Source organism: Eurosta solidaginis, chromosome 2 (assembly GCF_040869045.1).
Source record: "Eurosta solidaginis isolate ZX-2024a chromosome 2, ASM4086904v1, whole genome shotgun sequence".
NCBI lineage: Eukaryota > Metazoa > Arthropoda > Insecta > Diptera > Tephritidae > Eurosta > Eurosta solidaginis.
Genome location: NC_090320.1, coordinates 237,562,673 through 237,578,925, shown reverse-complemented (window position 1 = coordinate 237,578,925; position 16,253 = coordinate 237,562,673). Strand labels below are relative to the sequence as shown.

The 16,253-nt window shown below is 38.8% G+C and overlaps 1 protein-coding gene across 1 annotated transcript in view; it reads right to left on the bottom strand.

The window, feature by feature from the left end:
• Positions 1-3,738, bottom strand: part of TwdlE (TweedleE) — a 42,358-nt gene extending 38,620 nt beyond the window's left edge. Inside the window, exon 1 of the mRNA XM_067769928.1 lies at positions 3,591-3,738. Within this exon, the coding sequence (XP_067626029.1) occupies positions 3,591-3,644 (54 nt within the window). The 5' untranslated portion in view covers positions 3,645-3,738. The remainder of the gene's footprint in view (positions 1-3,590) is intronic.
• Between the last annotated feature and the right edge of the window lie 12,515 nt (positions 3,739-16,253).

Sequence of the window (16,253 nt, the reverse complement as noted above, 5' to 3'; positions counted from 1 at the left end):
GACTTAGAAGCTGCTTTGCAGTCAAGTTAAGTCGCTCGCAGGATAATCTGGCTGGTAATTAATGGTACGTGTTACCGTAACGTACTAGATCAGGCAAAGGACCATCAACATCGATAACAAGCCCAAAAACTTCGGGTAGTATATTTATCGATACAAGTAGAAGGAGAACAGGGAACTAGCACTTGCTTGTCGACGGACTCTTTTAACTGATGATCAACAAAATGAAAACATTTACTCAATTTTTGGATTACTCTTCTAAGCCAGCTGTATAAGAGATGCCGAGTTGAGGTTAATCTTACTCAGCTGAGTTTTAACTTGGCGTGGAAAGACTGGGTCTAATAAAATCAACTGCACAATGGAACAATTTTAGCACAATATTGGGGGATCTTGCAATCTGTACTCTTAAAACTTGGAACGTGCTTCAGGATCTGATGAAAAAGTAACACAAGAAGATAAAAGTGTCGCTAGGTGGCGCAGAGAGCGTGAAAAATAATAAACATGTCTGAATTTGGAAATTGTAATATAGTGTTTTGAAACAACTTCCTGATAACCTAGGGGCATAAAAGCTGCAATGCTGCTTAACATCCTTTTAATATCTTTTAATATGCAATATCAAGGTTCCAAAATTATTTTTAATGGGGCGGGAATCAATATATTTAGAAAATTCATATAAAACATGTTTGGCGATTGATGTTTGAGTCAATTCTCATAGCGATGCAGCAAAAGGAGAAAAAATTACCACAAGGCCAATGTTCCGATCGAGACAATTACACAATTTGTACGAGATTAAGGATATTTGCATCGGGTCTGGCGAGCTGCAGACCTGAAGTTGGTGTGGTTCAGGGTTCAATGTAAGTTTAACGCAAAAAGTTTCAATATTAGTAGCACGGCCAACGAAGTGTGGTGGAAGCGGCACACCGAAGGTCTGAGCTCAAGTTCCGCATAAAGCGATATCAAAAACTTACAAAACATATTTCCAATTAAAAAGAGGGGTGGCCCCTCGGCAGTGCTTTGGTAAACACACTAAGCGTTTTTAACTATTTAAATTTATCTGCCTTCCAGCTACCGTTCGGAGTCGGCATACAACATATATGTAGGTCCCGTTCCGCCAATTCGTAGGAAAAACTAAATAGGAGGATAACGCAAATTGGAAGAGAAGCTCGGTGTAAATCTCTTCGGAGGCATAACACGCTAAAGTGTTAATGTTAATACAAATCGGATGAAATCTTGTGATCAGTTTTTGAGAGACTTCAAAGCAAACGAGAGAATTTCTGGATCGAGTTTTACAAAACTTGCAATTGAACAATAAATTTGCTACCTCACACATACTTCATACATTGCAATAAAAATGGAAAATTTTAAAATTAAAATCTTTCGGTCATTTTAATATATAACTAACTTATAACTTTGTGGAAGGCTCGAAGTTTTAAATTTGAAAAGCATTGCGGAAGCCATAAGGAGTAAAAAGGCGAATTCAAAAAGGGTCTCTTCGGAAGTTATGGCACCTGGTGTTTCTTTTGTTTTTTTTTTAAATAAAATTTAGTGTTTTCTTTAATGCGAAGTTTCTTATCTAGCTGGACTTCAAATAATTGTTCACTTAGGCTCAGTAACTGTGCTCTGCTTTTGTAACAAATCGGAAAATCTGTCTACAGTAGCTTTTGTTTAAATTTAAAAATCAAAAGTCATCAACATCATGTCTGCGTTTAGGGACACATTTTCCGCTACTTTTTGTTCCATTTATTCATTTAATATTTATATTATATAAAGGAAGTGTTCAAACTTGGTAACTCTTTGGAATAAAGTTTTTAAATAATTTTTAAATCGCGCTTAATATTTGTTTTGTAATAAAACATTTACAAAAAAATTATGCTCACGGAAAAAAGTATTGACAAAAGGACTTTTTTCAGTTTCGCCTTGCTTTGCTTATATTTTATAAAAAGGAAGACAAATATGTAATAAAATCAATATAAAGTAAAGTTCAAGATCTAAGGCTAAATTAGAGACAGTTCAAATCATCCTTGGACAGCCAGGCGGCTCTCCGTGCCTTGCAATCCTACGCAGTTACATCTAATCTAGTGAATGGCTGTGCATTGAAATCTTTAATGACCTGGGAGCCAAAAACAAAGGTAATGAACATACAGATTACCTAGCAAAGCAGGGTGCTACAGCAGCATTCTATGGTCCAGAGCCCTTTTTTCGACTCACAAAAGCACACACCAGGGAAACCATAAGTAACTGGGAAACAAAACAATTTAGACGTCACCGGATTGACGGCCCAGGGCATTGACAGACCAAGCGGTTTATACTTCCGACAACGAAATTATTAGCCAAACTCATTAATCTAAGCAGGGAGAACCTACGAACTGTCACTGGGTACTATAAGGGATACTGTGGTCTACGATATCACCTAAGTAAGTTAAATCTATCCGATACTCAAATTTGTTATTTCTGTGAGCTGGAGGATGAAACGCCGGTTCACATTCTCTGCGAATGCGCCGCTCCGGCAGGCAGAGACTCTCCCATCTAGGCGGTGTGATTCTTAATCCCTATGTGATAAGGAGTAAAAATCATGAAGAGCTACTTAGATACATTAAAAGCCTCCACATACAAAATTAAGCTGAAAGGTCATGCACAACGATCTACACAAAGGTCGCAGTGCTTCCGGGAGTAATAATAATAATAATTCTAATAATCCCCTGATTTTTTGCAATTTTTTTTATTAATGGAGTATACGTTTTCTTCCATACAAACTTTTGAATATCATTTTTTTAAAAGAAAGAAAATGTTCAACTCAACAGAGAAAAAAATTAGACAAAACCAGTATATTTTTTTGAAGATTAAGATTACCCACTTTATTATACTAAAATTCTGGCACCTATAAAACTGCATAGTCAGAAAAGTTCTAAAAATTCTTATTGCAAATTTTAAAATTTTACTTAAGATTCCTGTTTTAATTTGAATTTTCTCGAAACTAGGCGAAACCTGCAAAAAATGCTCGTGCCAACACTTTTTTACCGTGCGTGTAGGTTTTTTCCAACGCTTATAAGTTGGATTTTAATATTATTTTTTTTATTTTTTAAGTAACAAGGTCCTTAATTCTCTGAAGTTTTCTTAGGAACAGTTTTTCACAACTAAATTTTTTTCAATTCGTAGTAGCCTTTAACACTTAAAACTGTGAGTTCGCTTCTTTGTTTTTTTTTTTTTTTTTTTTTTTGTAAGAAATAAATCACAATCTTTTCTTGGTAGTGGACAAATTTTTTTCTTGCATTAACTCTTATATATATTTTGTAAGATATCATCTTTAGTACCTATTTATAATTTATTGTATTGCTGTTTTTTTTTTTTTGCAATATATTTTTTTTTTCTTTAATGTTTTCTTTTGTTTTGTCATTTTGTATTTTTTTTTTTTTTGAATCTGTATCTTTGATAACTTTGGTAGGTACACTTTTCATTTATTTTTTATTTGAAACCTAATTTATTATTATATATCTTTCATCACTTCTCGGTTATTTCTCAAAATGTTTGTTATGTTCTTTTGAATAGTTATAAAAAAAAGACATATTATAAAAAATATACTTAATTAAACGTACCGCACAAAAACGTTTCATTTTATTAGACGTTTTCGAAAAAACAAACTCTTTCATAGGAGCTTTCAAGGATTACGGCGCTTCGCTGCTGAAGAGGGTCACGAAAAAACCCAAAAATATCAAAATACACAAATTTTCACTAGTTGACCAAATTCACTGTATCGCGCGACGCGTCTTTCTGCATGTTTCTGCTGCGGTGCTTGCCGTTTATATAGCTACGCGTTGTAAAAAGCACCGTTTTGGCGCAACAAAGTCAGCAGGCGCGCTCATAGTAAACCATCTACGCATGCGTAACCTTCCGTTAATGTGAGGACAGTAGAGACGGCGACGATGTGCAAGGCAAACGTAATAACCAGAGCGTCCAACTTCTTTTTTAACTTCTGCTGCAAATGAAGAAGACTTTTGGTATTTTTGCTTTTGCTTTCATTACACTCAATGCTTTTGTGTCTTTGTTGTTGGTGTTTTGTTTTTGGTGCTGGTTTTGTGGATCGTATGCGATCACTTTCGATTTCATTGCGGAGCAGAAGACAAAACAGCATTACTAAAATTAAAATGCTAAACCAAAATAAAATATAACAAGTAAGGAAGGCTAAGTTCGGGTGTAACCGAACATTACATACTCAGTTGAGAGCTATGGAGACAAAATAAGGAAAATCACCATGTAGGAAAATGAACCTAGGGTAACCCTGGAATGTGGTTGTATGACATGTGTATCAAATGGAAGGTATTAAAGAGTATTTTAAGAGAGAGTAGGCCATAGTTCTATGGATGGACGCCATTTAGGGATATCGCCATAAAGGTGGACAGGGCTGACTCTAGAATGTGTTTGTACGATATGGGTATCAAACGAAAGGTGATAATGAGTATTTTAAAAGGGAATGGGCTTTAGTTCTATAGGTGAACGCCTTTTCGAGAAATCGCCATAAAGGTGGACCAGGGGTGACTCTAGAATATGTTTGTACGATATGGGTATCAAATGAAAGCTGTTAATGGGTATTTTGAAAAGGAGTGATCCTTAGTTCCATAGGTGGACGCTGTTTCGAGATATCGCCATAAAGGTGGACCAGGGGTGTCTCTAGTTGTACGATATCGGAATCAAATGAAAGGTGTTACTGAGCATTTTAAGAGGGAGTGGGCATTAGGCCTATAGGTGGACGCCTTTTCGAAATGTCGCCATTAGGGTGGGCCAGGGGTGACTCTAGAATGTGTTTGTATGATATGGGTATCAAATGAAAGATGGTAATGAGTATTTTAAAAGGGAGTAATCCTTAGTTCTATAGGTGGACGCCTTTTCGAGATATCGCCATAAAGGTGGACCAAGGGTGACTCCAGAATGTTTGTACGATATGGGTATCAAACGAAAGGTGCTACTGAGCATTTTAAGAGGGAGTGGGCATGAGGTCTATAGGTGGACGCCTTTTCGAGATATCGTCATTAGGGTGGGCCAGGGGTGACTCTAGAATGTGTTTGTACGATATGGGTATCAAACGAAAGGTGTTACTGAGCATTTTAAGAGGGAGTGAGCATTAGGTCTATAGGTGGACGCCTTTTCGAGATATCGCCATTAGGGTGGGCCAGGGGTGACTCTAGAATGTTTGTACGATATGGGTATCAAACGAAAGGTGTTACTGAGCATTTTAAGAGGGAGTGGGCATTAGGTCTATAGGTGGACGCCTTTTCGAGATATCGCCATTAGGGTGGGCCAGGGGTGACTCTAGAATCTTTTTGTACGATATGGGTATCAAATCAAAGGTGGTAATGAGTATTTTAAAAGGGAGTAATCCTTAGTTCTATAGGTGGACGCCTTTTCGAGATATCGCCATAAAGGTGGACCAAGGGTGACTCTAGAATGTTTGTACGATATGGGTATCAAACGAAAGGTGTTACTGAGCATTTTAAGAGGGAGTGGGCATTAGGTCTATAGGTGGACGCCTTTTCGAGATATCGTCATTAGGGTGGGCCAGGGGTGACTCTAGAATGTTTGTACGATATGGGTATCAAACGAAAGGTGTTACTGAGCATTTTAAGAGGGAGTGGGCATTAGGTCTATAGTTGGACGCCTTTTCGAGATATCGCCATTAGGGTGGGCCAGGGTGACTATAGAATGTGTTTGTACGATATGGGTATCAAATGAAAGGTGGTAATGAGTATTTTAAAAGGGAGTAATCCTTAGTTCTATAGGTGGACGCCTTTTCGAGATATCGCCATAAAGGTGGACCAAGGGTGACTCTAGATTGTTTGTACGATATGGGTATCAAACGAAAGGTGTTACTGAGCATTTTAAGAGGGAGTGGGCATTAGGTCTATAGGTGGACGCCTTTTCGAGATATCGCCATTAGGGTGGGCCAGGGGTGACTCTAGAATGTTTGTACGATATGGGTATTAAACGAAAGGTATTACTGAGCATTTTAAGAGGGAGTGGGCATTAGGTCAATAGGTGGACGCCTTTTCGAGATATCGCCATTAGGGTGGGCCAGGGGTGACTCTAGAATGTTTGTACGATATGGGTATTAAACGAAAGGTGTTACTGAGCATTTTAAGAGGGAGTGGACATTAGGTATATAGGTGGACGCCTTTTCGAGATATCGCCAATAGGGTGGGCCAGGGGTGACTCTAGAATGTTTGTACGATATGGGTATCAAACGAAAGGTGTTACTGAGCATTTTAAGAGGGAATGGGCATTAGGTCTATAGGTGGACGCCTTTTCGAGATATCGCCATTAGGGTGAGCCAGGGTGACTCTAGAATGTGTTTGTACGATATGGATATCAAATTAAAAGTATTAATGAGGGTTTTAAAAGCGAGTGGCCCTTAGAAGTATATGTGAAGGCGTTCTCGCGATAGCGACCAAAATGTGGACCAGGTGATCCAGAAAATCATCTGTCGGGTACTGCTAATTTATTTATATATGCAATACCACTAACAGTATTCCTGCCAAGATTCCAAGGGCTGTTGATTTTGCCTTGTAGAACTTTTTCATTTTCTTCTACATAATATAGTAGGTGGGCGTGGTTATGGTCGGATTTCGGCCATTTTTTATACCAAGATAAAGTGAGTTCAGATAAGTACGTGGGCTAAGTTTAGTAAAGATATATAGGTTTTTGCTCAAGTTATCGTGTTAACGGCCGAGCGGAAGGACAGACGGTGGACTGTGTATAAAAACTGGGCGTGGCTTCCACCGATTTCGCCCATTTTCACAGAGAACAGTTAGCGTCAGAGAATCTATGCTCCTAAGAAAGTTGAGAAGGATTGGTAAATTTTTGTTCGACTTATGGCATTAAAAGTATTCTAGACAAACTAAATGAAAATGGGCGGAGCCACACCCATTTTGAAATTTTCTTTTATTTTTGTATTTTGTTGCATCATGTCATTACTGGAGTTGAATTTTGACTTAATTTACTTATATACAGTAAAGATATTAAATTTTTTGTTAAAATTTGAATTTAAAAAAAAAATTTTTTAAAAAGTGGGCGTGTTCTTCATCCAATTTTGCTAATTTTTATTTAGCACATATATAGTAATAGTAGTAACGTTCCTGCCAAATTTCATCATGATATCTTCAACGACTGCCAAATTACAGCTTGCAAAACTTTTAAATTACCTTCTTGTAAAAGTGGGCGGTGCCACGCCCATTGTCCAAAATCTTACTAATTTTCTATTCTGCGTCATAACGTCAACCCATCTACCAAGTTTCATCGCTTTAGCCGCCTTTGGCAATGAATTATCGCATTTTTTCGATTTTTCGAAATTTTCGATATCGAAAAAGTGGGCGTGGTTATAGTCCGATATCGTTCATTTTAAATAGCGATCTGAGATGAGTGCTCAGGAACCTACATACCAAATTTCATCAAGATACCTCAAAATTTACTCAAGTTATCGTGTTAACGGACGGACGGACGGACGGACGGACGGACGGACGGACGGACGGACGGACGGACGGACGGACGGACGGACGGACGGACGGACGGACATGGCTCAATCAAATTTTTTTTCGATCCTGATTATTTTGATATATGGAAGTCTATATCCATCTCGATTCCTTTATATATGTACAACCAACCGTTATCCAATCAAACTTAATATACTCTGTGAGCTCTGCTCAACTGAGTATAAAAAATCAAGCGATAAACTCTCTGAATTTTTCTTTCTTTTTGTGGTTTGTGGATCGCGCATCGTTGGGGATCGCTCTTCATTGTTAACGATGCAATTGTTTTCATTTTCATTACAGTGTTATTGTTTTTGTTTCAAGTTAAACTTGTGGTCTTCTGCCTCAACGCTTAATGACCATTAAAGCAAACTTCATCAGCTACACTGAGTTACACTCTGTGTGCTTTTGAACTGAGATTTAGCTTTTCTTAGTTTCTCTCTCATTTTTTGTAATTTCTTTGTTTGTGTATTTGACTGTTTTTTGATTTAAAAATTTAAATTCCTTTCCATCTGCAGATGCAACAATGTAGGTACTCGCCACTTACCACAATCTTAAGCCAAATGTTGCAGCAGAATTCTGTAGCTGAGACTCATATGGCTATTGACTGCTAGATCTTGTTGGCTCATGCAGCTTGTTTGCTGCGTTGTTGTTTATAATATGTTTCTTGGTTGTTTGGTTGCTCTGGCGCTCCCTCGACGTTGCAGCATTTGCGCGCGGTCAAATGGCCAGCAAACGTTGCGATCAGTCAGTCAAACAGATGCTAGCATTTTGGTAACAACGTTCATTGTCAGCACGATCGCAACTTTCGCTTAGTTGAAGATCAATTTTTGTGTTGAATCAACACGAATATGTCGCTAATCAAAGCAACAGTTGTGCTTACTGCTAAAAGATTGGCTCAATCTAAATTGGGATCGTGTGATAATTTAATATCTTTTTTTTATTATAAATTTAGGTATTCGCAAGGTTAAATTTATTGTCCGAAAATAGGAGCATTCTGGTTTTTTGACTAATTAAATGCTTTTCAAATTAGTGAAGTTTGAAGAAAAATATTTAAGAAGATACTGCAAAGAATGATCTGAAATTTTGCAGTAGGTACAACTCATACGTCATTTTACTTGACGATACCGAACAATAAACGTATATCTAGTTGCTAGTTTTGAATTTCGAATAAAACAAGACCATTTAAACCATTTTAGGAGGTCATTGTACAATACCTTCTAAGCCGAAACATCTTCTTCCATTCCCATAACATGGGCTAGTCAATATATCCACTGTGTTGCAATACGTTTGACTATGTTGATGTCTACGTAGAGTTCATGCAGTTCATTTTAATATTTTTTTCGGTAGTCGATATAGGTATATAGCCAACTCGTCATAAATCTTTCCTAGAACTACAAGGATCAGGCGGAAATCGATTTCAGTTCCTTTGGTCTTTCCAATTCGCGCCAGTTGACTTGTGGAAGAAGTCATTGGCGAAATTTGTTGGAGGAAGACAGAGTGACAAGAAAAGAAGTGAAACATAAACAGCAAGAAGAACGTAAAGTAAACGAGATAGTCGGAAGTACGAAAGAGTCGAAAGGGAAGGAAAGGCGGAGAGCAAGAGAAAGGGGAAGGGAAAGCTACTGACAACGTAGTGGAAAGGAAGGGTGAGAGGAAAGGAAATGGAAAATGAAGTTGGCAAAAAGATGGAGGTGGTAGAGAGGCGAAAGGGAATGTGTTTTGGAAAATTGATAGGGAGTGCAAGGAGAACATGTAGGAAAAAGGTATAGAAATTAAAAATGATAAACGAGTAGAAAAGGAATAGAAAGGAATGAGGGTGAGGGGAGCTGAAGCAGGATAGCAGAAATCAAGAGGAAGATGGAGAGAAAGCTCAAAGAGCAAAGTCAAAAGTAGGAGAGAGGGAGCGGTAGACGTGACAAATTAAATGGGGTTACACCCAAATGACAGCCCTTGGTCGGGAAAAATCCCGAGTGGCTCCGGTAGGTACATAGAACCGGCTGCATTGGGAAGCGATCGATGAGGTTTGTATAAAAATAAACAGCTGTCTAATTGATCTCCCCATTTTCTTCGTCTCGCGGAACCTGAAATTGCCACCGACCAAATCATCAGCGAACTTATTTTCAACATGGACGTGCCAAATGTCGACCATATTGAACATCCACGTCGATGGCATCACGCTACCGCCTGTCTTACACCCTAAAATATTTGGTGTGACGTTCGATCATGATCTACATTTTAGAGAGGATGCAACCGCAGTTGTATCGAAAATTCAGAGCCGTAATAAAATCCTCAAATCTCTTGCCGGCAGCACTTGTGGTAAAGATAAAGAAAGCATTATGAGGAAATACGGCACCTGAGCTTAACCGTAAGCTGTGTTGTATGAAGCAAAAAATGGCAAGCAAGTCCTCAATGATATCCACAAACAGGCGTCGGACCCCTATGCCATGAATTTCCCGGCAAATCCGGTACTCAAAGAAAAATACCCAAAACTAGCAGAGGAGGAACGCACTCTCCCTAGGGAAACGCGCGCCACTCTAGCTGAACTTCGATCTGGATACTGTAACAGGTTAAACTCCTACCTCTCCAGAATCAACCCCGACATACAAAATGTATGTCCTACTTGTAATGTGTCCCCACATGCCACCAACCATCTCTTCAATTGTAATGTGGAACCAACGCCTCTAACACCCCTTTCATTATGGTACACGCCTGTTGAAACAGCAAGTTTCCTTGGACTCTCATTAGAGGACATTGATGACAATTTGTGATTGGTCACACCTATTGGATGGGACGAAGCACCGCTACAACAGCAACAACAGGGAGGTGGAGAAAATATAGAAAAGGGGCGAAGGGGTGTCAATGGAGGAAGAGAAAAAGCGAAGAGAAGGTGAAAGGGCTCTCTGGGGGCAAGGAAGGCTGTGCAAAGGGTGAGGAGCAAGAAAAAGAATGAGAGAAAGAGTAAGAGTAAGACCAATATAAAATATAAGCACAAGGCGTGATTAACCACAGAGAAGATTTAGGCCAAGCTTCTCTTGTAATTTGCATAGTGCTCTTTTTTGTGGGCAAAACAAATTGGTGGGACGAGATCTACGTGTTTTATACCGATTCTGAACGACATATGCAAGGCAGATGAATTTTCACTGGGACGCTTTTCATTGCGTAATTACACTCGGACTGTTTGTCAAATCACTGCCGAAGCGCGGCCCCGCTTAGAAAAATGTTTAGAGTTGTTTTGTACTGGACGTGAACCTAGGACCTTTGGCGTGGTAGGCGGTGCACGCTATCGCCAAAAAACGGCGGACGCGCTTAGCCTCGCTCACACGAAACGTGGTACTATATGCAGGGTGCATTTTTTCCGAGGCATCGCGACATTTTTTATCGTGCCAGTTGTGTTTTTGGGTTCACTGAAAACGTATACTGTCTGGAGCAGTGGTAAAAAATACGCTTCCACTATACTATTCGGTGTCATCAGGTCGAAAATTGCTCTAAGTGTGGAAGTGTGAGAGCCGACTGGAGTAATCACACGCTGTATATATAGTGCGGAGCTTTTCGACGGCTAAGTTTTGTTTTGTTTGCTGCACAGAGGCGTGCACTTATCTTGCCTGACACAAGGTAGTAGTCCGATTCGATGATAGAATCTCGTAGAATGCGCACATCCAGGTTATCGGAATTACATCTGCCTTTGATACCGAAGTCGAAATCGATTTGTATGAGTTAAGCGGGGATTGCCCTTATTGCTTTAAATGTATGAATACATTTATTTGAAGCAATTTCTAATTTATAATTTATTTAATAATTTTGGGAAAAATTTAAACAACGTAACATCAGGACGGACAAGGCGACAGTTGTTTCGATTGTACCTTGTAAATCTCTTTAAAGCCTTTTTTCCCGGGAGTGGGATTTGAACCCGCGCTCCTACAATGGTTGAAGTGTTACAAACGCATTCAGCCACGTCATGTCTTAGTTCAAATTCAAATTCAAATTCAAATTTATTAGTTGAAAAAAGTGGTTGTGACAGTAAGACGGAGTCTTTTATAGCACATCGTCCGTTTTATAAATACAATATAATTACCATAAAACTAAATTCGAGCTTAAGATTAACAATAAAACGACTTTCTTATAATTCATATTAATGTTAAATCTAAACTTAATGTTAAGCCTTAAATATACACTTAAGACTAAAGAGTAGAGCCATTTAAATATGGTAGGAAAGAAAAAACAGAGATAGGAAGTGAAAGAGATGTAGTCATGCAGTTATGTTGAAATCACAATATTCACGCTGAGCTGAAGTAATCATGGATCACCTTATTGTAATTGCTCCTACTCAAAGCACCCTTGAGAAAATCAGGTATAGAGTTCCAAAGCCTTACAGCATTTACAAAAAATAGCCTCGATGAGGCCAGATAGTAATATTTGGGGATTATCAGATTGCGGTGCCTACAAGACTTTGGGAATTTAAGCTTTTCGTAAAGATATTGAGGGGTTTTGAACTCGATGAGCTTGAACATATAAATACAGTTTCGCGCCTCAATGTACTCAAAAATGCTGCATCCTAGTATTTCGCGATTAAAAAGAGAGATGTGATCATATTTCCTTAGCCGGAGACATAACGCGTGATATTGTTGAACGCAACATCAATTTTGTGGTACGAGGCAGAATCAAACTGACTATAAACTAGCTCTGAGTACGTTATGTGTGGGACTATAAGCTGAACAGCTAGCTTTTTTCTTGTCTCTAAGGGAGTAAACGAGGCAGACATTCTTAATCTGCGTAAAACCGAATAAACACTACTCACGACTTTATTAACGTGGTCAACACAGTTCATTTTAGAATTTATCACAAAACCTAAATTCCTAATTTTGTCAGTAAACGGAAGAACACTATTTCCAACTAACAGTTTAGGAATATCTTCAACGTGCACAACACTGTTACTAATGGGCAACACATAGGACTTTTGAGCATTTAAACAGAGACAGTTTTCAAACGCCCATTTCGAAATTGCAGACAAATCACTATTAATTTTAAAACACAAATCCTCGACGAGACCAACACGGCTAGACAAATATAATTGAATGTCATCGGCATAGGCATGGATATTTACGTACTGGCAAACAGAGAACACATCATTGACAAAAAGACTAAACAGGAGAGGGCCTAGTACAGAGCCTTGTGGTACACCCGAGGAAACAGTACATGGTTTTGATGCAGAGCCTTTGCATAACACTCTCTGGGTCCTTCTCGCCAAATAACTAGCCATAAGCTTTACAGAACTGTCAGAGAAGCCAAAATAGGACTCAAGCTTTTTGCATAGGAGACTATGGCTGACTGAGTCAAATGCTTTAGAGAAATCAAGGAGACACAGGAGAGTAAGGTCACTATTATCGAATTTTACTCTTATATCGTCAAGTATTTTTATTATTGCAGTAGAGCAACTATGCTTGGATCTAAACCCTGATTGGAATGGGCTTAAAATATGGTGATCTAGGACATATTTTGAAATTTGAGAGGCCATCAAGGACTCACACACTTTTGCAAAAGCAGATAAGATGCTAATAGGCCTATAATTACTAAGCTCGACTGCATTATTTATTTTTGCGACGGGAATAATCAACGCCTTTTTCCATTCCTTTGGAAAACATGACGTTGTGAAGCAGTGGTTAATAATATGTGTGAGAGTTCCTAAAACATATGGCAGCAATAGTTTCACGAATTTCAAACATATTCCGTCTTCACCAATTGCATTGGACTTAATGGCCATAAGTGATATTAGAACCTCTTCCTCCGACACTGCCCTAAACTCAAAGTTAATCTCCGGTGAAAGGTTTCTGGTTATATGATAAGGTACAGGATTGACCCGGCGGTTGCCTGAGCTAACAAAATAGTCATTAAGGGTATCCGGATCAACCTGACACTCAGATTGCTGCTTACCATGTATATTTAGATTTTTCAAATTGCGCCATAAGTCTTTTGGAGGTAGTGAGGGGTTTAGCTTATAGTCGCAGTACATCTGTTTCGCTTTTCTGGTAATATCAGTGGCTTTATTCCGGGCGATTTTATACTGCGACCAGGCAACCACGGTTTTGCTCCTCTTCCACTTGGAGTAAAGCTTGTTACGATTTTTAATTGCATATCTCACTTTGCCGTTATACCAAGGAACAGAGTTAGCTTTAACACTCACTTTTTTTAGAGGGACGTGTGTATCATAAAGTCTACCAAGAGTTTTATTCAAAAAGTTCAGCTTCGCATCCACCGTAGCAATACTCCAACACGCGGTCCAGTCGACATTAGACAAATCCCAAAACAACGAGCGTACATTTATAGACTTAAAATCACGATATACAGTAGTAAGAGTATCAACAGGGCAATTAAAGGTAACATCCAGTGTACAAAAAACTAAGTCATGGTCCGAAATAAAGCTAATTTGGTCAAACTTAAGAACATGGTCCGGGCTTGACGTGATAAAGAGATCTAACAAGCTCGGAGTCGTATTTTGCGAATATCTTGTAGGTAAATGTGTGTTTACGATGGTGAGACCTGCAGCTGAGACATGATCGAGCAATTTATTGGTATAAGAGTCATCAACAAGAATATTAACATTAAAGTCACCACATATAACATAACGCTCATAATCAATCAAAAACGGGGATAACTCGGCAAAGAACGAGTCTAACAGAAAACACTTATGGGGGTTGTATACACATGATACTAATACTTTATTCGAGTTATCTGAGATTTCAGCAATAATAAACTCCGCACCATTGTTTTTTGATTCCACTAGGGTTCTAACTTTAAGGGAAGTCTTGCAATAGATGGCAACGCCTCCTCCCTTTTTAGATGTTCGATCAACGCGCATAAGTCTATAGTTAGGGATATTGTAGTAGAAATCGGATATGTCATTTGAAAACCAGGTTTCTGAAACACAAACAACGTCCACATTCGACTCAGCAAAAACATCCCTCACATAATCCAGTTTCTCTCTATTTAAGCTACGAGCGTTGAAATGCACAATGTTAAATCCATTAGACTGCTTGCATAAAATGTTAATTACTATCTTGTGATATTCGTTTATGCTGAAGGCAGATTTCCTACAGGGGTCTGAGTCCATCAGTCGGAGAAGGAACAAATACAAGCGGTGCTAAATACATAAAAACAACAGCACAGAAACAAATGCAGGAGATCATAACAAATAAAATTATGCCTGGGAAGAGTAAAGACTAAGAAGAAACAATAATAGTAAACATTTGAATAATGTAGATTGCAGCACAGAATCAAAGAGATAGAAAAAAGTATATTTAAGAGAGTAAGATGGGAAATGAAAAGGTAAAAAACATATCTTAAATAATCCAAAACGTTCATTCGCAAGTTATACAATGTATGTTATTATTTACGCACTCATGTCCCAATGACAGCATTCGCCTCAGCTATGCTGCTTACCACTTTCGCCTCTTCACCTGCTTTGTGCCGAACAAAAACTTTGCCACGAATTGAGAACGCCGACGCTAACTTTTTCTGCCGCCTAAGCACAGAGGCATGTGTCATCACCACTCGCAGTTTTTTTGGTAAGCTTTCATGCAAAAACACTGATCCATAACCCGGCAAATCAACATCAGAGAGCGCAAGCGATCTCTTTTTTGACTTGCAAAACACAGCTATAGATTTCAGAAGATGATTTCGGTCAGGTGCAGAAAACAGTTTCACAACGATGGGTGAATTGTGTGTTTTTTGATGTTTATTACCTACTCCCTTTCGCAGTCGAAACACATCTCGTAGTGGTGGTGCTTTGTGCTCAGCCGCACAACAAATTTTCGAGAAAAGCTCAGGTAAACACTCATTAGCAGTTTGTGGAATGCCAGTAATAATTAAATCGGATGCAACAGAACTACTCTCAAGAGCATTGAGTTGGGCCTGAGCTTCGATAAGTTCATTACGCAGCATCAGAACATCAGAGCACGCGTTCTCAACTGCAGTCACTCTCCTCTCAATTGCCGTGAAAGACATTTTCAGGTTAGTTGTTGTAAATCTCGACTTGGTTTTCATGTTGATGGATCAGGCAAGTAGCTTGGTGTATTCGATTCTGGAACCTGGTACAGCAAATGACCATATTTGAGGCCACGGCGAAGTAAATCAAACTCAACCCAAGACGCTCAAAAACGGTGTATTGAAAAACTTTGCCCTGATGCGGATTGCAACAAGATGCTCGTTCACAGTTTTTTTTTGTACCGCAGTACTAACACCTTGACTCCGAATCGCAAGTTTGTTCATACTGCCACTTCATTAGACATCGCAAGGTCCTATTGCCCTTCTGCCATGCCCCGCCCGTCGTGCTTCCTCTATGGCGGTGATGTCGGCCTTTGGTTCGACGAAGGCATTAACCAACCGAAACAGCATCGGAAACTTCTCCAAATTTCACTTAATTAATATTCCAGCCATATATAAAGTGGATGTTTTTTCATAACGTTCGTAAAGCAATCACACAAATAATATCCAGTCCTAATTTTCAAGAGTTTTCCTAAAAGCTGCGCTGAATTTAATACGATGAAGTACTTTTGAATGTTAACAACACACACGACAAACCAATACCTTGGGTGAATAACTGAAGGACAGTTAATTTACGACTCAGACAATAACACTTCTTGTTGCTACAGTACTTAATTTCGTTTCCATTCGTAGCAATGCTGTGCGCTGTGTAACCATTTTAAAGCATAATCCTAAAATAATTCAGGAATGAATGTAGAGCTG